Source organism: Herpailurus yagouaroundi, unplaced genomic scaffold (genome assembly GCF_014898765.1).
Source record: "Herpailurus yagouaroundi ecotype Mexico unplaced genomic scaffold, PumYag 100, whole genome shotgun sequence".
In the NCBI taxonomy this organism is placed as follows: Eukaryota; Metazoa; Chordata; class Mammalia; order Carnivora; family Felidae; genus Herpailurus; species Herpailurus yagouaroundi.
The window spans coordinates 5307655-5329134 of record NW_024412391.1 but is presented as its reverse complement, the minus strand read 5'-3'; the positions used below and the strand labels follow the sequence as shown (position 1 = coordinate 5329134).

The following is a 21480-nucleotide window of genomic DNA, read 5'->3' as shown; positions in this document are numbered from 1 at the left end:
TCCTGTTTATTTACAAAAATATATATGTATATGTATATATATTAAACCCTCCCCCAAGTCCCTCCCCCAATTACCTTTTCACTTCTACCCCCACCTCCCTTTTTAAAACAAAGGCTCCTGGATCCAGAGGTGAGTTCCTCAGGCAAGGGTGGGCAGGAGCAGCACCGAAGGCCTACATTTTGTAGGATGAGGGGAGGGCCATGGGGAGCGACCATGGCCCCATCCTTGCTCTTTGAGGCCAGGGTAGGTGCAGGAGGGGCTCAGTCCTTGAATCCCTGAATACTGCAAAGGATGCGCTTCTGGTGTCCCGGCAGCGTGATTCCCATCTGTGCCAGGTCCCTGTGGGCGACGAAAGGGGACTGTGAGTCTGGGCTCAACCCCCCGCAGCCCTCCCTGCCTGGGGCCCCCTCCCCCCCGGGGTTCTCACTCGGCCGTCAGCTCCAACACACACTCCATGGTGTCCAGCCCAGCCGAGCGGAAGTGCAGAATGTAGCGTTTCATTCGTATGGATTCCAGCCACTCAGGGACGCTTCGATAGGGGATCCCATCGGAGCCACTCAAGCTGGGAAGGCGGAGCGTCACCCTGTGGGACAAGGGGTCCCTCGGTTGCACGAGATGTGCAGGGGCTGCCCGCAACTTCCTGCCCCAGCTTTTCTGAGATCGGGGCTCAGCCTCTGAGCATCTGCAGCCAGCATTCAAGTTGGGTGTCTGAGCACAGAGATTATCTGGACTTTGTGGATTAGCCTGGCCATTGTCTGCGAACTCATTTCCTGGCCCAAGTCCTGGTGTGCTCACGGCAACAGGCAGGCTGACGGTCCTGTGGCACTGATAGACTCGGGAGGTGACAGCCCTGGAAGTCCCCAACAGAAGCATGCCATCAGCCCATCTCCCACGGGAGTGGCCAGTCCTGAGTAACTGGTGGCTGGTTAAGACTCAAGCGTCAACCACCGCAGATGAGAGGAAGCAGATGGCAGGAGAGCGGAGGCTTTAGAAGCTAGGCGTGGTCCTGCCGTTTTCGGGGCGGCCCCCTGAATTCTGGGAGCAGCCACGGCTTGCCCCCTCCACCTCGGCTGTTATTCTTGCACTCCGACACCCTCAAAGACAATGAGTGTTGCTGTGCTAAAGCCAGCCAGAGCCAAAACCATTAGCAAAGTAAATCTGCTTGGGGAAAAATATTCAACATTCCAGAAAGATTAGCACACGCAGTCTCCAGTATACGAGGGAGTTGTTGCTCCAAAAGATAGTTTCAAAAGCTGGAGCTTGGAGCATATTTTCTCCCAGAAACAAGGTTATATATGGTGGTGTGATATGGAGGCCAGCATGCCAGGGCTGGTTCACCTGATCCAGCATTCAGAGTCCAGCCGTGCCCATCTCCCCCACCCCACTCCTGCCACCAGTTCATTCTCCACATGCCGGCAATGTTTCTGGTAAAACACAATGCTGACCATGTCCCTCTGACTTACAAGCTGGTCAGTGGTTCTCTGCGCTCAGGGTAGAGTCCAAACTTCTCAGCAGAGCTGGTCCCCCTTGCACTGACCCCACCATCTCTGCTAGGACCCTGCGCTATTTGTAACCGGTCTGCCCTAAGCTCCCCAGCCCAGGGTGGCCATGTGCTCTGGGAGACCCCACGAGGCTGCCCCTCCCTCGGCCATGACATGCACACATCCCACTGTCTAGCACTTGCCGGTTGCTCTATCTCCCCCACTCCAATCCCCACCCAAGTGAACAAGCTCTCTGGAGTAGTTATCGGGTCGTAGGCACTGTTTATATGTGCTTTCCATCTCTGTGCTTGCTTTCTATGCTACCAACCCAGACCTATCAAGGATGGGACGGCATCTTCTCCCCGAGGGCAGACGCCGCACTCTGTCCGCAGGTCCACAGGCCTAGCACTCGGTGAATGTTGCTGAACGCCCATTTTCCTTCTGCCAGATCTGCCCTCCGAATCCCCTTGCCCTCTCCAATGTGGTTACCTGGGATCAAAGTTGGCAATGGTCCGCAGGGGGTGGGGGTTGGCAAGCAATTGCTCCAGATGTGCCTTCAGCTGGTGGAAGGAGGGCCGACGGGCTCCGTCATAGGCCCAGCAGTTCTTCATGAGTTCATAGAGAGGGGCGGGGCAGTCCACGGGAGGGGGCAGCCGGTACCCATCCTCAATGCTCTTCATTACCTGCAGCAGGGGAGCAGGGAGGGGCCCCATGAGAAGCCTCTGTGCACACAAGATCACTGCGATAGAGCCTCTACCCACCCCCTGACCAGTAGGAAAGAGAACAGGGAGTAAGACGACAGGGACAGAGGAGCAAGAGTGCCGAAAGACTGGGTCAGGGAGAAAGAATAGGATGTCTACAGGAAGGGGCCACGGGAAGGTTTGGGGAGATGAGAAGTCAGTCAGGGGTGACATGGGGAGGACTACCCCAGGCTTACCTCCTGATTGCTCATCTCCCCGTACGGTTTGTCCCCAAAACTCAGAACCTCCCACATCACAATCCCAAAGCTCCACACGTCGCTGGCCGTGGTGAAGGTGCGATGGGCAATGGCTTCGGGGGCTGTCCAACGGATGGGGATCTTTCCTCCCTAACAGGGCATGTAGGGCAGAAAGGTGATGTGTTTCAGGGCAAGGAGGGGCGCGAGAAAGCACCTGTGCAAAGGGATGAGTCATTACTGTGTCCACAAAAGCACGCGTCCCATACTCATACGTGTGTGACCGTATGTATGCCACACAGTTGCATGCGAGCGTAGACGCAGCGAGCGCAGGGCTCTAACCTGGGTTTCGTAAGTGCCATCAAAGTTGTCCAGAAGGCGGGTGAGGCCAAAGTCAGACACCTTGCAGCACAGGTTCTGGCTCACTAAGATGTTCCTGGCGGCCAGGTCCCGGTGGACATAACTGTGGTCGCTGAGGTAGTTCATGCCTGACGCGATGCCCTGCAGCATAGCCACCAGCTGCCCAGGGACCAGCTGGTCTTCCTGCTCCTGCAGCAGGGTGAGCGGGCCAGTTAGGCACCGGGCAGGGTCTCCTCCTCCCAAACCAGGAGCCCAAACCCAGGCATCCATGGTGCATTCCCCTCCCCAGCTGGCTATCCACCCTCCTCACCCTCAGGAAGGCATCCAGGGCTCCGTTCTCCATAAACTCCGTGATGATCATGATGGGCTTTCCTGAGACACAAAGCACAAGTTGGCCTGGCAGCCTCTACCCATCTCCTCCCAGAACCAGACTTCCTGCCCTTGGCAGCAGATCTCCCCTACGCTTCCGGTGCTCTCATGCCCTCCCTTCTTCCTCCTTCCCTCCCCAAGCTCCTGGAGACCACTGCTCCTACTCTTGGTGACGACGCCTTCCAGGTGCAAAATGTGTGGGTGGCTGAACTGGCCCATGATGGTGGCCTCTCGAAGGAAGTTCCACCACTGGCCATCTGGAGATGTGTCTTTCAAGGTCTTAATGGCCACAGTCTTGCAGTCCTGGCTGGGGATCCTCAGGGTCCCTCGATACACTTCTCCAAACTCTCCTGGGAGGAAAGAAAACAGGCCATGACCCGATGCCCCTGGGGGGACAGGTAGCAGTATCCTCCAGCACTCTGGTTCTTTTCTTCGCTGGATCAGAAAAGTGGCTTGCTCTTTGTGGGACAGGGGCTTGGGCCGTACTTCCTAGGGAAGGGGCCAGGAATCTGGAGGAGCGGTGCAGCCACACAACCTGTTCGGCACGGTGTCCCAGGTGAGCAGAGTTCTCAGCTAACAGTAGGTGCTCGGTAAATGCCAGGTGAGTGCGTGTCGTGCAGTGGCACCGGGCTGTGTTTATAAAGGGCGGGGTGGGCCGGGGCCAGTGCACCAGTGACTGGGGAGGCTAACCATTGCCTCCTCTCGCACGAGCTCCTCCGGTCACAGCGCAGCTGGCTTGGCTGCACAGTCAGCAAGGACACTGCTGAGCTTTGTTCTCTGCTCAGATCGTTTCCTCTAGTGACCCAAGGGATCAGGGCAGCCCAAGGACACTGGGCTCCTGGTGGGGTGGAATGCGGGGCGAGGGAGGCTCTGAAGCTCTCCCACGTTTGGGAACCATCTGAGAAGAGCCTGAGCCTGGGGACGACGACCCCTCTGCTGACAAAGATGATGTGTTTAAGGCTGTTCATCAGAAACTCCATAACCACCGAAGCAAACTGTGTAGGAAGCAGGGGCTGCTTGAGGACATCTGATAAAGGGGTTACAGCATGACCACAGCAATTCGAGGAAGATTCAGGGTAGAGCAGAAAGGAAACTCATCTAGGAGCTCTTGGGTCAACTGACAGGCCAGCCAGCTCGCAGCTCTGTGCTGCCACACACAGGGGACCTGCGGGGCTCACCTTCCCCTATGACAGTGTCCACAATCAGCCAGCCTGGATCAAGCTCCTGGGTGAAGTCCAGGGCTCCCTGGGCAGGGTCCTCATATGCTTGCAGGTCCACATACGGCTTAAGCCACAGCTTGTCCTCTGCAGGCAGAACGGGGGGCGGGGGGCTCACCACAGGAACTCGAACTTCAAGGCTCAGGAGTTTTTTTGTTCCCGTAAGAGTCCTGTTTTGGCTAAAGTGGGAGAAAGTCTCCGTCCTTAGCAATGAGGTTCTTCCTCTGTCTACGCGCAAAGCTCTGTGTCCTCACCCCCAGAGTCCCAGCGCTGCAGGCCAGAACCTGAGGCTGAAAGCTGTTCACAGCCTTGAGTTACCCAATCTTTCCATGGCTCGCTGACCACACTTCAAATCTCTTGCCCTTCCTCCTCACCCCTGCTAGCCATACTCCTCCAATCACTCACACCTCATTCACATTCCCAGACAAGCCTCGCCCTCACCCTGTTACTTGGAGGGACCACTGCCTCCCCCTTTCGTGGGGGCACCTAATGAGGTGACCGGTAGGAAGCCCACATGCCTCGGAGGACTTCAGGGAGCCTGCCAGCAACCCCCTTCCCACCAAGCCTCGGCCAGCAGACCTGGCCAGCCAGGGTGTCGGAACAGTGGCACCAAGAGCTAACAGGTAATTGCACAGAGCCTCTGGGGGGCTATCAGTACAAAGTTAATTAACCAAAGTTAATTAGGTAGCAAAACAGAAAAGCTCCAGAGACCACGGCCCCGACTCGTGCTCCCAGAGTTGGCTTGGCAAATGTGGGTTCTTTGGTTCTATCCCAGTGGCGCCTCCCAAACCCACACCCCCCGACCCCCCCCCCCCAACCACACACACAGGTGCCCCGGGCTCACCTCGGTTCACGTCAGTGACGCGATCACGGGGCCTCTGCTGGTGTCGCCGCTGAGCTTTCCTGCAGGGGTGAGGGAGCATTGCTTTAGAGTCCCGGGACTGCCGCAGGGGCCCAGGGAGCTCTGGATGGGTTTTACCCACAAACCACAGGGGCTGGGGGCACAGGACGGGGTGGGGGAATGCTGGAGGGAGCTTTCATACTAGCGGAGGGGAGGGGTGTTGGGCTGCATTCCAGGGCTTCTGGGGCCCCGGGTGGCAGCCGGCAAGGGGCAGGAACAGCACCTTGAGCGGAAGAAGAGCATCCCCAGCAGCAGAGCTACGCCCAGCAGCAGCCCAAAGATGATGGCCACAATCTCTCCTCCAGTCAGGCCCCTGGAAACTGTGGCACAGGGGGTGAGGAGGGCTGGAGGGCTCAGAGTCCACAGGGACGATGAAGGCTACGAGGGCACACCCAGGGGCAGGTCCCTCAGTGGGCCTCAGGTGTGTGTCTCCTGTGCGAGGAGATGGGGGAGTGTGTGTGTGGGGGGGAGCATGCGGAGAGGCCTCACCCTGGGGCCCCTAGCTTTGGGCTGCCTGGTGACAAGCACGAAACCGGGGGTCTAGGAGGTTTGGCAGGATCCTGGCTGGCAGTATCCAGCAGCAGAAGGTGTTCTGAGGAGGGGCGCCTGGGTGGCTCAGTTGGTTTAGTGTCCCACTCTTTTTTTCAAGTGTATTATTCATTTTTGAGAGAGACAAAGAGAGTGAGTGGGGGAGGGGCAGAGAGAGAGAGAGGGAGAGAGAGAACCCCAAGCAGACTCCACGCTGTAGGGCTCAGACTCACAAAACATGAAATCATGACCTGAGCTGAAACCAAGAGTTAGTCGCTTAACCACCTGAGCCACCCAGGTGCTCCCGGTGTCTGACTCTTGATTTCAGCTCAGATCATGATCCCAGGGTCGTGGGACTGAGGCCCCAGGTCCTTGCTGAGTGTGGAGCCTGCTTAAGATTCTCTCTCTCTCTCTCTCTCTGTGTGCCCCTTCCCCTGCTTGTGCTCTCTCTCTCTTAAGAAAATGTCTGAGATTACTATGGGGAGGGGGCTTTGTGGGAGTCCATGCGGGGCTCTCTCCGCTGAGGCAGTTCCTACGTGTACGTGCATGTATGTGCATATGCACATGCAGAGCGGAAGAGGAAAGGTCACTGATTGGAGCAGTGTTTGAGAAGCCTCGGTGGGATGACGGGTGCATGTGTGTTTGGGGCAGAACACAGGATAACCCACCCACCTGGAGGGCTTGTCCGGAACTCATGGTCAGGGGAGAAAGGGCCAGGGCCTAGAGGGGTCAGCATTCGAACTCTGACAATGTACGTGGTGTCTGGCTGCAGTTCGGTCAGTAAGACCCTGGGTTCTAGAACCATCTGGTGCCTTTCTTCGTCCTGTGGATGAGAACCAACGGAAACTGGGCTGTGCAGAGAGAGACCTGGTGGAGGCGATGGCAGTCTTGGGATCATGTGGACAGGGGTGGCTTGGGGAATGGTCAGGGCAGGGCTGTTTGCAGGCTTTGTCCTGAGAAAGCCACACCATTCACTTCGGCCAGTTCTCCCTCCGTCCCATCACCCAGGCTAGGAATGGCGAGTTGTGCCCCAGAACAGACACCCAGACACCAGGGACTGTCCCTCTGCCTCATCCTCACCTGATTCAGCACATGCAGCTCGTAGCTCAAGTTCCCCCCTGGACTGCGGGGCCGGGACCCTGCCCAGGTCAGTTCCAGCTGCCGTGGCTCCTTCTTTACCAGCCTCAGGGACAAGCCTGACAGTGACTCTGTGAGTCAAGAGGGTTCCAGGGGGTTTGGGAAGAAAGAAGAAAGAACCTAAGTCGCTTTTTGATTGCTTTCTGCCCGTCAATCTGTCTCTGTGGTCCTGAGCCCTTCTGGTTTCCGCCAGTCCTGTCCTGGCCCCTGCCCAGGTCACTCACCTGCGTGCCCCATGCTGATGCTCAGTGAGGTGCTGGCATGTGTGGACGGGCCAAACCCCGACACTCCATTCTGGGCCTCAACGTTAAAGGTATAGTTGGCGTAGGGTTCAAGGCCGTTGACACGCACAGCCGGTGCCGTGAGCCCGCTGGCTCCCGGGGAAAAGCGCACAGTTCCCCCGCAGGGTTGGCAGGGTCCCCCGTCCACTGCTGCTCCCCGACACTGAGAACACCCCACACTGTACCTCACATCCTGGCGCCCCCCCATATCTGCTGGGGGTTCCCAACGCAGGGAGAGCTGAGTCCCCAAAACAGAGAAGCTCAGGTTTCGGGGAACTGTGGGGGGCCCTGTAAGGAGAAGAGGGGCCATTAGGAGGAACCAACTTTGCTCTCATCTAGCCTGCTGGCCTCTGCCTCCTCCCACCGCCGAAGGCCTTGCTGGGAGATTGGATTCAGACCCAGCTCAGCTCTGGATTCTTCCAGGAAGGTGGGGGGAGGGGGAGGAGCTCTAACGTCTGGCACTTTAATTTTTTTTTTTTTCAATGTTTATTTATTTTTGGGACAGAGAGAGACAGAGCATGAACGGGGGAGGGGCAGAGAGAGAGGGAGACACAGAATCGGAAACAGGCTCCAGGCTCCGAGCCATCAGCCCAGAGCCTGACGCGGGGCTCGAACTCACGGACCGCGAGATCGTGACCTGGCTGAAGTCGGACGCTTAACCGACTGCGCCACCCAGGCACCCCTAACGTCTGGCACTTTAAATGGTGCCCAATTTCTGAAAAGTTCCGGAAAACTTCGACCTTAACATGGGCTCACCAAAAGTCCTGCGCTTCCTCACAGATGGCCAGGCCCTCCCCCTTGGACTCACGCGTGCACGCCACTTGGGGGCCCTCCCCCGGGGCTCGGAAATGGCCGCTCTCACAGGTGCAGACGGTGGCCCCCTCAGGCTCGGCTGTGCTGTGCTCTGGACACTTGAGACAATGTGGTGCATCTGTGTCTGCCCGGTAGGAGCCGCTAGGGCAGGCTGGAGGGAGAAAGCAGCAGAGCCATGGTTGGCCAATGTGTTTACAGGCAGAATCATCCCCATTCGCCACCGCCTCCAATCCTCTTACCAGAAGCACCCTGCATGTGTCTCCTGGGGTGCTCAGCCACACAGTCAACACTTTGCGGAGATGGAGCGTGGACCTCCTTCCCTCCCTCGGCACCTGGAGGCCCTCCCCCGAGTGGCCCCTGCAAGTGCTCACCACCTCCTCCGGCCTCCTTACCCAGGCATCCTTCACCGCTGCTGCCTTCCTCGTAGCCAGGCTCACAGTGGCATCGGCCCACGGGCACCAACCACTCACCCTCCGGACTGCAGTGCATGCGCGGTGCACCCGCCGGACCAGGGCTGGCCTGGGCATGGGGCAAGCAGGTCCCTGCCACTTCCACCAACCCGCCAGGTCCGGGCAGGGTGTCGGGGAATCGGGCCAAGCCCTGCACGGCTTCAGGACAGCGCTGGTAGAACACCCTTACAGACACCAGGGCCACACAGGCACCTGGGTTGTGGAAAGCGAGGTAGAGGCCTCGGCGGGTCAGGCGGCCCAAGGAGCAGCGCTCCACGTTCAGCTTCACGGCGCCAGATGCGAGGTCTCGGATGGTGAAGCTCTGGTCTGCAGCCACAGTGGTCACCTGGGAAGGAGAGGTGTGCAAGAAGGGGATGGTAAAGTCATGCTTCACTCCCATGGGACAGAAAACAGTGTTTGCTCTATACTTTATAGTTCAGGGACGCCTGGGTGGCCCAGTGGTTGAGCGTCCGAATTTAGCTCGGGTCGTGATTTCATGGTTCATGAGTTCAAGCCCCACATCGGGCTCTCTGCTGTCAGTGCAGAGCCTGCTTTGCACCTTCTGTCCACCCCACCGCTCCTCCCATGTTTGTACTCTCTCTCTCAAAAATGAATAAACATTAAAAAAAATACTTTAGGGGTGCCCAGGTGGCTCAGTCACTTAAGCCTCTTACTTTGGCTCAGGTCATGATCTCACGATTTATGGGTTCCAGCCCCATGTAGGGCTCTGGTCTGACGGCTCAGAGCCTGGAGTGTTCTTTCGATTCTGTGTCTCCCTCTCTCTCTGCTCCTCCCCCACTCATACTCTGTGTCTCTTTCTCAAAATAAATGAACATTAAAATATAAAATAAATAAATAAATAAATAAATAAATAAAGTATAGTTTACACAACTGTAAACCAAGGGCTTATGACTTGTGAGCTACTGGCTAAGCGTCTTATGTGTGTTATGCTGTTGAGTCCTTGCAATAAACCTACGAGGTAGGATGGATTACCATCCCCACTTAACAGATGAAGAAACTAAGGCGAAGAGAGGCTAGAGACCTTGGGCAAGATCACACAGCTACATGATGGGACTGGTAACCAGGCAGTGAGACGCTATAGCCCATATAATTTCCACTATTCGAAGGTGTTCCCAGCGTCTGTGCCAATGAGGTGATCAGTTATGAAGTGCGTCATCATTCATTTATTACTAATAACAAACTTTACAACATCTTCTCTTTGGGAAAAAAAAAAAACAAAACAAAAACGAGCACGTCCTATAATATGCTTCTTACGCTTTTGCATTCCGGTACGTCTTCTTGAGTAGGAAAGAGAGGGATGGTATTAGAGAGAGAGCCTGCAGAGAAGTGTCTCCCTACACAGCTCTAGGTAGACCCACGGGGTGTCACTCGCAAGCAGCCTGGGTGCTGATAGCAAAAGTCCAAATACCTCCACCAGGGAATGCCGTTATCTCAAAGGAGGCAAAGCCGCCGAAACAGATAAGGCCGGCACTATTATCACCACTATTTTAAGACAAGAAAACCTCTCAGAGGTTAAGTGCAGAGCGCAAAGGCCGGACGGAGCAGAAAAGGCAAAGCAGCTCCTCCTTATCCGCGGTCCGGCTTTCGCGGCTTCAGCTTCGCAGCTGTCAAAGCCAGCAGGGCTGTCAACCACGCCTGCGAGCAGAGGCTCCTCCTCCTGACCTTGCGTCAGAAGGTCAATAGTAGCCAGGTGCGCCGGCGTCACGCCACGCCACGCCACGCCACGCCACGCCACGCCACGCCACGCCACGCCACGCCACGTCACGTCACGTCACAGGCTGACGACAGGACTCAGCGGTGCTTCGCTCCTCGCTCTCTCTCCTGGAGAGGCGTTTTGTTATCTCGCTGCGCCACGTGGAAAGGGGTGAGTACAGCACGTGAAATATTTTGAGACAGAGGGGGAGGGAAAGAGACTATACTTTGATAACTTATATTACAGTGTACTGTTATCATTGTTTTATTTTATTACGAGCCAGTGTTGTGTCTCTGGCTCCGTCCTGATTTATACGTGAAAGCTTAACCGCGGGAATGTATGTATCGGGGTTCAGTACTGTCTGTGCAGGCATCCCGGGGGGGGGGGGGTGGTCCTGGGACGTATGTCCCGCAGGTCAGGGGGCCTCTACGCTACTCAGGTCCACCTCTTCTGACTGCTAGTCCCGCATTCTTGTCCTTATTGGACACCTAGATCCTCTTTCTCTTTCTTCTGCCGCTGTCTCTTTTCCTGAGCTGAGCGGGGGCAGGAACCAGTGTTAGGACCAAAGTGGCAGGGGTGGGAGGTGGGGCGGGGTAGAAGCACCTTCTGGAACAAGGGCCGTCGGAGCTGAATGCCCACGTCCTGGTCGCTCTCCATGTACAGGAGGTTGAAGGTCTCCTTGCAGCCCAGAGGCCTGGCTCCCCCGGGGAAGCTCTTACAGTCCCTCACGGTGAATTGCAGCTCCACATGGACACGCGAAGCTTCCTCCCCCCGGTAAATCCAGTTGGAGCGCAGCCAGTGGTCAGTGTCCCCGCCATCTTGCAGTGGGCAGTCCTGGTACATGTAGAGGGGTGTCCCATTCAGTATCTGCTGCACTTCACTCCACTGCGAGAAGGAAAACTCCGAGTTAGGCTCCATCCAAGTCATCACCTGCTCCCTAAACTCTGGTTTTCTAGAGCTGATGATGGGGAAGCTGGTGTCAGAGCTCCCCCAGTTCACCTGCTTGTCCTGCTCTCTTTCCACCCCCCCGGGCTCCAGGAGAAGAAGCTAAATGTTTAGAGTCAGGATTTATTTGGATACAGGATGGGCAAGACAATACCCCCATGCGATCTGCAGCCAGCCCCGATCTCTTCAGTGAGCCCACTTCAGCTGCAGAAGTATGAGCACCGCTTTTTTACCTGTCTCATCAGTCAGGATTGTCAAGTGCCCCAAAGGCCGACTTTTATGGCAGAAACTCATTCACAAAACCTTTCTGCGTATTTGTGTAGAAAAGAGGATACTACCTTTAACATTAAGGCCCCTAAGCTTTTGGAGGGCACGAACAAGCATAAATCTCTTCTGTATGGAAGGAACTCACCCTCTCCAGTATTCCTTCCAGTTATGGTCACTATCAAAATCAACAATGGATGGGGTTGCTTGGACTCGTAGACACCATCTAGTCCACCCCCGTGAATTGCTTTTACACGAAAAGCATTTTATTTTTATTTATTTATTAAAAGTTTTTTTAAATATTTATTTATATTTGAGAGAGATAGTGCACAAGCAGGGGAGGGGCAGAGAGAGAGAAGGAGACAATATGAAACAGGCTCCAGGCTCTGAGCTGTCAGCACAGAGCCCGATGCGGGACTCAAACTCACGAACCGTGAGATCATGACCTGAGCTGAAGTGGGATGCTTAGCCGACTGAGCCACCCAGGAGCCCCAAAAGCATTTTATTTTTAAACTTAGTAATAACAATGGCTAGCACTAATACAGGACTTAACCATGCACCAGTCACTGTTATAAACACTTTCCATGATGGACACTGAGTCACAATGAGGTTAAGTGACTTGCCCTGTGCACTCAGTCATTAGGAGGCAGAGCTGGGATGTGCACCCAGGGGCATCTGGGTGGCTCAGTCTGTCAAAGAAGGGGCATCTGGGTGGCTCAGTCTGTTAAGCGTCCGACTTCGGCTCAGGTCATGATCTCAAGGTTCATGGATTGAAGTCCCACATGGGGCCCTGAGCTGACTGTGCCCAGCCTGCTTGGGATTCTCTCCCTTTCTCTCTGCCCTTCCCGCCCCCCCCCCCCCAACATGAACACACTTTCAAAATGAGTAAGTTTTTTTTTTTAAAGTCAAAGAATAAACATATATAATATAAAGTGAAAGTCCTCCCCCCCGACTACCTCTTCACGGGAAGTTATTCTTAACGATTTGGAGTGAAGCTCCCAAGACCATTTTCAGTGCCTCTAGAGAAACATTTGAATGTTTTTCTGTGTTTTTAACATAATTTTTTAACCTGTTATTTTGTAACCTACTTTTTGTTTTGTTTTTAACAAATAAAAAGTCTTTGAAAGATGTTCACGAGAGTATAAAAAGATCTACCTAAGTCTTTTTAGCAATCCATAAAATAGTATTCCATTGTATGGATGTACCGTAATTTATTTAATTATTCTCCTATTGTTGGACATTTAGGTAGCTTCTAGTTTTTTTTTAAGTAAATGTGTAGATTTCTATAAGATTTCTGTAGAAGTACTGTATTAAAAGGTAAATATTATAAACTTTGTAAGAAGATACTGTCAAATTGGCCTCCAAAAAGGATTTATCAATTTATACTTTCACCAACAATGCATGAGGGCTCATTTTTTTTTTTTTTTTTTTTTGAGAAACTGGATATTGAAGATCTCTTCACTTTTGGCCTCTCTTATGGACAAAACACAGCTTCCTGCCATTTTAATTTACATTTCTTTTGAGAAGGAGGCTGTGCGTTTCTATTGTGTTCATTGGCTATCTGTATTTTTATGTAATTATGTGTTTGTAAACTTTGCCCGTTACCTTTTGAGTGTTCATTTGGATGAACCTTTTTTTTTTCCTTTTACATCATAGATGCTAATCGTTTGCTTGAAATATGTTTCAAATGTTTTCTTCCTGTCATGCCACTTAATTTGCTAATGATATCTTTGATGTTGGCCTACATTTAAAAATTTTACACAGTAACGTCTATCTTCTCTCCCTTTATGAATTCTAGGTCGTGTATTTTGCTTGGGAAGCTCTCTCATCCCAAACTTATAAGGATCTTGTGTATTTTCTCCTCATATTTCTGTGGATTTCGTTTTTAGGTTTGGATTTTAATCTCCTTAGAATTTATTTTTTGGTGTAAAGTATGAAATGGAGATGTAACTTCACATTCTTCTTCTTCCTTGTTATTTTTAAATTACTTTTTTTTAAAGTTTATTTTTGAGAGAGGGAGTGCATGTGAGTGGGGGAGGGGTAGAGAAAGAGAGGAGAGAGAGAATCCCAAGCAGGCTCTCTGCTGTCAGCCCACAAGGGGCTCAAACTCACGAACCCATGAGATCTTGACCTGAGCCTTAAAGAGGAGTCTGAGGCCCTTAGAACATCTTCTGTAAGGGCTTTCATTGCTACTCTCAGCTCTGGGAAAAAGTAGGGGAAAGCACCCTCAACTGAGAATTGGGTGGGGTGTGGCAGGGGCAGGAGTATATGAGGTACATGATTTTGCGCTGTGTGAGGCAGTTCAAAGATTGGGCAGGGGGTGTCCAGCAGTGAAGGCATCCGGAGCCTGTTCTTAGCAGGAAGCTGTGATGAGGAAGCCCAAGGGGAAGGCATGGCGTGGAGGTCAGGTGGAAGGGTGGTAGGCGGTTAATGTGCAGCTCATTAGCTAGATTGTCATGGCTGCAGCTGGAGCCCGGAGGAGCAGATGTTCCCAGCTGTGACTTGCCTTTCCCAGTTCCAGCGGTGACAGATGGGGGAGAACCAGCTGCCCAGGATCAGCAACAAGGATCCTTTCACTTATCACTCGGGCTGCTGGCTGCTACATGGGTACATTCTGGTGAGCCTGAATCCGAGTGCATGTGTGTGAGATGAGGGGAGGGGACACGGCAGACATTGGGAGTCTGTAACTGCTCCCGTCTTCTTGCCCTCCCGGTGCAAATATATTATATATGTATCTAATGCATATATATGCATATATATGTGCATATATGCATTACATATGCTGTTTGACCTGAGCTGCACAAGGGGCCTTGCTTCCACTCCAGCCCAATTAGGGAAGAGTTATTTGGGTGGGGGTGGCTGGGGCACAGCGAAGGCCTGTGGGAGCCAGCTAATGGACCTGCAGCCCTCATTGTGGAGTGATTAGCTGCTTTATGAGATGAGGCGCCTATTACGGCTGGCCTAATCCAGGATTTTCCAAGCAGCCCCTCCTGTAGGATACGTTATGGTTTAGTCTATTAATTCTAATTATAGGCCACTCTGTGGGAGAACTAAGAGTAGAGCCAGGACCCTAGGACCCAGAGGGAAAGAAAGCAGGTGACCCCAATACCAGAAATAGAGGCTGCGTTCCTACAGGAATAGGAAGGCCAAAGGGGTCCAGGACCAGAGGGAAGGAGGCCCTGAGGCCAGACTCCAGGAAGCTGAGACAGCGAGGGCAGCCTCCTGGGGTTCTGCGGCCAGCTCTGCTGAGTGATGGAAAGGTGTGCTTTGGGACTCACAAGAACGTCTCTCTGCTCACTAGGTCTTAGGAATATCTGTGGAGGGAAGGGACTTGGAGCAGGTTCAGACAGCTGGAATGCGTGCTGTGCCTGGGCTGAGGAAAATGGACAAGGTGCCAAGCGCTCAGGGACCTCTAGTTGGGAGGGCAGCTTTGAATTTTGGGGAGGCAAACACCGTTTGAAGAACTTGCAGAAAACTTTGGCTTTCCTATCCAGAAAAGAATATCCCCATACATCTATGCAATTTAGGATCCACTTTTATGGGATTCCTTGACCCTTGGCCCTCTGAAGTCTGTCTGTGCAACTCTATTGGGATAGATGGACCTCACATTGAAGATACATCTGGTGTTTTGGTTCTTAGCCCTCAATGATTGCATCCCTGGTCCCGTTCATCCTCTGCCTGGGGGATTGTGGTCTCATCACCTCCCAAGTCCTCTCTCTCTCTGGGGCAGGGAGGGGAGGAGCCAGGCACTGAAGCGTTCTTCTGGGGTGAAGCCTGAACCCCCCCCCCCAAATGGCCCATTCAGGAGGCTCTGACTCACCTCCCTTCCCCCTCCCTGAGGAGACACTTCCAGTTTTTCCTGCTCTTTTCTCCGTTCCTCCACCCACCTCTCCGCCCATTTCCCACTGGCCTGCAGCTTTGAGCCTTCCCCTCCCTTGACACTTACCCCATCCTCTGGGGGATCCAGCAGCCAGCCCAGCTCTCCCTGTGCTGTGCTCGTGTCCATCAGAGTGACTGAAGTGATGAGGAAAAGGTCGGTCACCTTTGGGGGAGGAGGACCCACACGTGCAACCCACATTCCTCATTCTGGGCCCCCAGCCCCAAGGCTTCAACATCCTGTTCCTAACAGCTGTGACTTCCTGAGGTTTAGCTGGGGAAGGAGGAGTGAAGAGCTCAGGGATTAGTCCGTCTTCCTCCAGAGTGTGAAGGGAGGAAGGCAGAGTCGGGCAAGGGTTGGAGGGCTGGATCCTTGACCAAAGTCAAGGCAGGAAGTGTTGGGAAGCTCAGCCCCACTTAAGACTTGCACCCTCTCACTCAGCAGTGGCTGGTGCTGGCTGGGGGAAATTCAGCAGCTGCAGAATTGGAAGAGTGTGTGGGCAAGAGAGGATCTCAGCCCCTGGGGGTCCTGAGTGGGTAGGGTGTGGTCAGGGAACCTTACAGGGGGTTCCTGAGTGGGGAGGCTCCTTCCTACAGGCAAATGGCCTGCTCTGCCTGTGGTTGGGGGTGTGCAGTGATGGTACCAGGCGTAGCTCTTGAGCCTGGGAAAATGGGGGTAGTAGGTCCAGAGAGGGTGTACAGGCCTTCACCATTAAGATTTGATCTCTACATCTGGAAACTCCTGCATCCCGAGTTCGAATCCATTCCCCAGTGGCAGTCCCTCTGCCCACCCTCACCCCCACCCCGCGCCCCCTCAGGCTTAGGATGGCATAAGGGGACTTCCCACCCCTGACTTCATAGGGTCCGGATCTTTGGGTTGGGCACCTGAGACTGAGACTGCCTGGGAATGAGGGATCCCCACGAGTGCTGGGGGCGGGGGGGGGGGGGGCGGGAGTCTGGACGCCGCTTCCTCGCAGCGGTCAGTAGGTCCCTCCCCACCACCAGGCGCAAACTGTTGACCAGGGCGCCTGACCAGGGCCACCAGTTGTTTGGGGGTCAAAGACCAAAGACTGGCCTGGCCAGTCGATCGCCTGGCGGCAGGGCAAAACAAGAGCGCTGGAGAGGGGCGCGCGCGGAGCGGGCCTCCGCAGGAATGCCGGCTCCTGGAAAGGGTGCCGGCCGGGCCCCTGGGGGAGGGGGGCGGGGCGGGGGTCGGTACCTTCCTTGGCGCGCGCCCCGGGGGGCAGCGGGGCGCAGAGCAGCAGCAGCAGCCCGAGCCCCAGGGGCCAGCGCCGCTCCATGGCGCCGGCCGGGACCTGGGACCTCGGCCCAGACGGCTGGGTCAGGTCGCGAGGACTGGGCGAGCTGGGAGGGCCGGGCGGGGGCGGGGGGCGGGGCCGGCACCGGGGGCGGAGCCGGGCCTCACCTGGATCACCTTCTTAAAGGGACGGTAGAGCAGGAAGGAAACTTGTTAGACAGGTAGTAAACTTCAAAAACCGGAGGCGTCTGGACCGGAATGAGACTGCGGGCGCCGCCTGGTGGGTGGGATTAGGAATCGACTAACCCAGTTCGAATTAACCAGAATTAACCCACTTCTAATTCTAATCCTAAACTCAACCTTTAACCTAATTATACCTCTGACTTGAACTAAACCTTTGTGTTTCTCCCTCTCTCTTTCTAAAGAAAGCATTTCCTAGCAATGTAATAGCCACGGGGGAAGGCAGGGTTTTATGCTGCAGTAGGAGAGAAGGACCTGGAGACTTGGAAGAGGAAGGAAGCCCAGCCTTCAGGGCAACAGTAGGTGAGTCTTTAGGGAGTAGGCCGTGTGAGCTGGGTTTTCAGTGGCAGAGATTGGGAAAGGCATGAGCAAGGGCCTGAGGCAGGGAGCCCCAAGGTGTGCTCTGGGAGTGGTGAATGGACCAGTTTGACTGCTGGGGCACAGGATTTGTCTTGGGAGTGGGGCAGAGAGTCAGGTGTGTCCAGAGCAGGGAAGGTCTTAGTAAACATGTTACCATGAGCTTTACAGAGCAAAAGAGAGGAATCTGTGAGGGGTTCTGAGCACAAGTGTTAAGTGGGAGCAGGTCCAGCCTGCTTGTGTCCTGTCTAGTTGGAGACAACCCACGTCCCTCCCACCCTCTTGGAGACCTCCTTACATTATATTTAATAAATGTTTATTCTCTTTCTACTTTGCATGCATCAAGCTCTGAGAGACTCAAAGAAGAGTAAGACAGTCCTTGCCCTAAACAAGCTATTGGTTGGAGGAGGGCATAAAGCCAACACATTTGACTCAAATGACAGATAGGAGTAGACCCCAGCTGAGGTACAAAATGGGAGCGATACATGTATTTAGGATGGTGGGGACTCTGCTCCTGGGGCCTCTCCTTCCTTTACCCTTCCCTGGGTCCATCTCATTTAGGTGAATGATTCGTAGTCTTTGTATCATTTCAGTTGTTGCATTTTCAGTGACTGTGGTACATTGCAGGTGCTTACTTTATTAATGAAAAATTAATACTTCTCGGGGTTTCTGTTTGTGGTACAGATTAAGAATGAGAAGAAAATGGCTTGTAATTTTCTGGCCCAGACTATCCTCGTTGGCATGAATAAATAAATGTAATCCATGGATCTTGGTTGGAAAATTCACATTGAACATAAAAGAAACAAAATGGAAAGTAGAATCCTCCCTTCTTCCACCCTCTAACTCCTCTCCCCAGTGTTAATGGCCACCAGTTGTGTCTTGAGATTCTCCCAGGATTTTCCCCCTGAGCACACACACATGCATGCTTTTAGAATGTATACAGAGGGGCCAGTGGATACACACTGTTCAGCACCAGGGGCCTCTTTCTAATGGTAAGTACTTTGGGAAGGAGGCGGAGGCTCCTGCAGGCCCACTGGGGTCAGAGCTTTGTGATTTCAGCAGGGAGGAATGGGCAAAGGGTGCACAGCCAACAGAAGGGGGGAAATGGAGCAAGCTTTGGACAATTGCTGCTAGGAAATAAGCCAGACTGTGGTGAGGTAATGCATGTGTTCGTTGCTGTGGTTTGTTAAAGTTACAAGACCCTTGGGACTGAAGGGGGTGGGGTGGGGGCTGCTCCGTGCAGGGAGAGGTGGCGTGAAGAGGGCTGGAAAGGAGGCTTGCTTTTGTTTTAAGGTTGCTTCTCTGTCCAGGTTCTGGAATTGACACAGAAGGGGAATGAAAGCCCACCTTCTACCCCCATTCAGGATGCTCCCAGCTTGACAGTTCCTCATTCTGTTTGTGTGGGCTGAGGCAGGCCTTCAATTTCGGCCTCTGCCCTTAACTAGCACTGCTGCTTTGGTCAGGCTGTTTACACTCTCTGGACCTTAGTTTCCTTACATTCGAGTGATCTCTGAGGCCGGTTCCAGGAAAAATGGCAGGATTCGGAGTGAGAAGACATAGGCCAGCTCATTTAGCTATTCTGTGTCTCTGTTTCCTTAGCTGTAAAACTAAGGGGGGGGAGGGCGGGTGTGAGGATCAGAAGAGGAGAAAGCTCTTGCTAGCAGTAAGTTACCGTACAGACACTGATGTGCTGGGGCAGTGTTGGGGGTGCGGCCTACTGAGTTTCTCCTGCAGGGAGCTCCTGGAGTAGAACAGCCTCTGTGACTAAGGCATCACATTTTTTTTTTCTTTTAAAAGCAACTTTATTGAGGGATAATTTGCATAAAATGAATTGCACCCATTCCAAGAGCACAGTTCAGTGGGTTCTGACAAAGGCATCCACCCCCGTAACCACCACCTCACTCAAGATCCAGAACACTTTCATCACCCAGAAACGGTCCCTCATGCCCTTTGCTGTCAATCCCACCTGGGCTCCAGGCTTCCTGTCAATATAGACAAGATCCCTCCCCCGCCTGCAGGGGCCAGAATTTCCTGTAGTCTTCTGAGTCTGGCTTTTCCTTCCAGTACCATGCCCTGAGGTCCGTGCAGGTTGTGGGCATCAGCAGTTTGCTCCTTCTGGTTTGTCGACCACTGTTCCCTGTGTGGATGCCCTGGGGCATCATTTAACAATCCAAAAATCAAACCCAAACAGTCTCCCTCTGCTCTGCTTCCCCAGGAACTCCAGGCCCCTTACCTGAGGAGGCTTCCCAGAGGGACACCTGTCTTCCCTCTTAGATGGAGAGAACCCAAGTTTTCTGATCCTGTAGTTCTCATTCTGTAGTCAAGAAGGATGGAATGGAAAGCCTGCTTATCCCTGCAGCCTCAGACTTACTGGCTTTTGGCTTCCTCCTGCAGCCCGGACCTTAACACTCCCTTGTTCATATTGTCCCATCCCCCACCTGTCCCTGCTCCTCCTCTCCAGCTCCACCTGGCTCTTTGCTGATCTGGGATAAGGTGAAATTTCACCCAGCCTAGGTTGAGGCCTTGTATGTCCATAAGACTCTGGTTAAAACACAGCCTAACCGGCAGGGTAACCCAGTAAGCTGCCAGCAACACTATGAAAGCATCAGTGCACGTTGGTTTATCAGATGAATATCAGGTCCTGAGCAAGGGCCTGTGTGGATGGGACCAAACAGCTTTGTTTTGGCTGCTGCGGGCTGGCCTGCACTTGCAGGCAGCACGATCCAGGAGACTGTGTGGGCAGTGGGAAGCGAAGGAACAGCTCTCTCAATGCATCCGGGTGAATTCCGCACATCTTTGATCACAAGGCTAATTTGGTCCTTGCCTTCCCTTCTCCTCTGTGCTCTTACCTATCTGCTCTCTGATCCTGGTTTACCATCAGGCAGCAGGGGTGGGGATAATCATAGTTACCATTTATTACCGCACCTACGCATGCTGCCAGGGCACTTCACGTACATTATTTCATTTACTTCTCACACCAACCCTTTGAAGAAGGTATTATTAGTTCTGTTTTATAGATGGAAAAACCTGAGGCACAGGGAATTAAGTTACTTGTTCAAAGTCCACTCAGTTGCAGAATCAGGATTTGAACCCAGGTCTGTTGGACTCTGGGGCCTTTGGCCTCCAGTTGAGATTCCAGAAGCAAAAGAAGTAGGCAGCGCCTAAATTTTGTTTTCCTACCTCCTTCCCTCTGTCTCCCCTGGCTTGAAACAGCATGGATTAAAAAAAGCCTGTTTTCAAACTTTCTAAAATGGAATCATGTAATATGCATTCTTTGGTGTCTGAGTTCTTTCATTTACTCTTATGTGTGTGCGTAAGAGTGTGCTGTTATTGTGTGCTATTTCCTCCTTGTTGTACGATATTCCCCTGTATAAAGAACAGCTTATTGGGGCACCTGGGTGGCTCAGTGGGTTAAGCGTCTGACTTCAGCTCAGGTCATGGTCTCATAGTTCATAGGTTCAAGCCCTGCTTTGGTTTGGACTCTGTGTTGACAGCTCGAAGTCTGCTTGGGATTCTATGTCTCTCTCTCTCTCTCTCTGCCCTTCCCCCGTCCATGCTCTGTCTGTCTCTCTCAGAGATAAACATTAAAAAACAAAACAAAACAAAAACACCTTATTTTTAAAGACTTCTTGACTTTGTGGTTAAACATTCTACACTTAAATTGCCACACCAGGCCACTCCCATGGTTTATCTAGGTCTGGGTGTCTCTGGGTATCTGAGAGATGTTTGATCTTCCCAGAAGGTACTTGTGTTTTTGAAGGGGAGTTCTTGCTAGCCCCATGGTTCCTTTATTGATTAAATCTATTCAGGGGCAGCCTGTGAGCAATGCCACACTGCCGGATTGTCCCCCTTCCCTACTCCTTTGTATGGCCCTCCCGTCTTCCATGTCAGTTTGACAAAAGGAAAGCACCTGATTTATTTAAGTAGCCGTAACTCTTCATATCAGAAGTAGGACTGTTTTGAGACAGAAGCAGGTGGAAGTTTTCCCTGAGATGCCATATTTCCAAAAATATCTATTGGAAAGTCCTACTATTAGGGCGCCAGGGGTGGCTCAGTCGGTGAAGTGTCCAACTCTTGATTTCAGCCCAAGTCATGATCCCACGTTTTGTGAGTTTGAGTCCTGCAACGGGCTCTGTGCTTATGGCGAGGATCCTGCTTGGCATTCTCTCTCTTCCTCTCTGCCCCTCCCGCATGTGTTTTTTCCTCTCTCTCTCCCTCAAAATAAATAAAACTATTTAAAAAAAGTCCTACTTCTGTCACTGAATCATGTGATTCATCATGTGATGACCTTGGGCATATCATCTGACTGTCTTGAACCTCAACTGTCTCATCTACAAAATGGGGGAAATGGTGGTA

General features: G+C 53.1%; 1 protein-coding gene across 1 annotated transcript; it reads right to left on the bottom strand.

Annotated features, from left to right (window-relative positions):
• Window positions 1–82: 82 nt before the first annotated feature.
• EPHA1 (EPH receptor A1) lies at window positions 83–16623 on the bottom strand. Its single transcript, XM_040471706.1, has 18 exons — window positions 16489–16623; window positions 15340–15407; window positions 10788–11069; window positions 8414–8816; window positions 8017–8172; window positions 7152–7496; window positions 6871–6998; window positions 6463–6613; window positions 5486–5582; window positions 5206–5264; window positions 4323–4448; window positions 3309–3494; window positions 3086–3147; window positions 2758–2964; window positions 2419–2568; window positions 1971–2164; window positions 428–583; window positions 83–339 (listed from the first exon to the last, which is right to left on the bottom strand). Exons 1-18 carry the CDS (start codon window positions 16568–16570, stop codon window positions 261–263), a joined length of 2931 nt encoding a protein of 976 aa, XP_040327640.1. The 5' UTR covers window positions 16571–16623; the 3' UTR covers window positions 83–260.
• Window positions 16624–21480: the final 4857 nt, after the last annotated feature.

Coding starts and splice junctions, on each gene's coding strand:
- EPHA1 (XM_040471706.1), bottom strand. CDS start 16,570: ATGGAGCGGCGCTGGCCCCTGGGGCTCGGGCTGCTGCTGCTGCTCTGC. Junction 5,583..6,462: donor GTTCCGGACAAGCCCTCCAG/GTGGGTGGGTTA, acceptor CCTGTGCCACAG/TTTCCAGGGGCCTGACTGGA. Junction 340..427: donor GTGTTGGAGCTGACGGCCGA/GTGAGAACCCCG, acceptor CGTCGCCCACAG/GGACCTGGCACAGATGGGAA.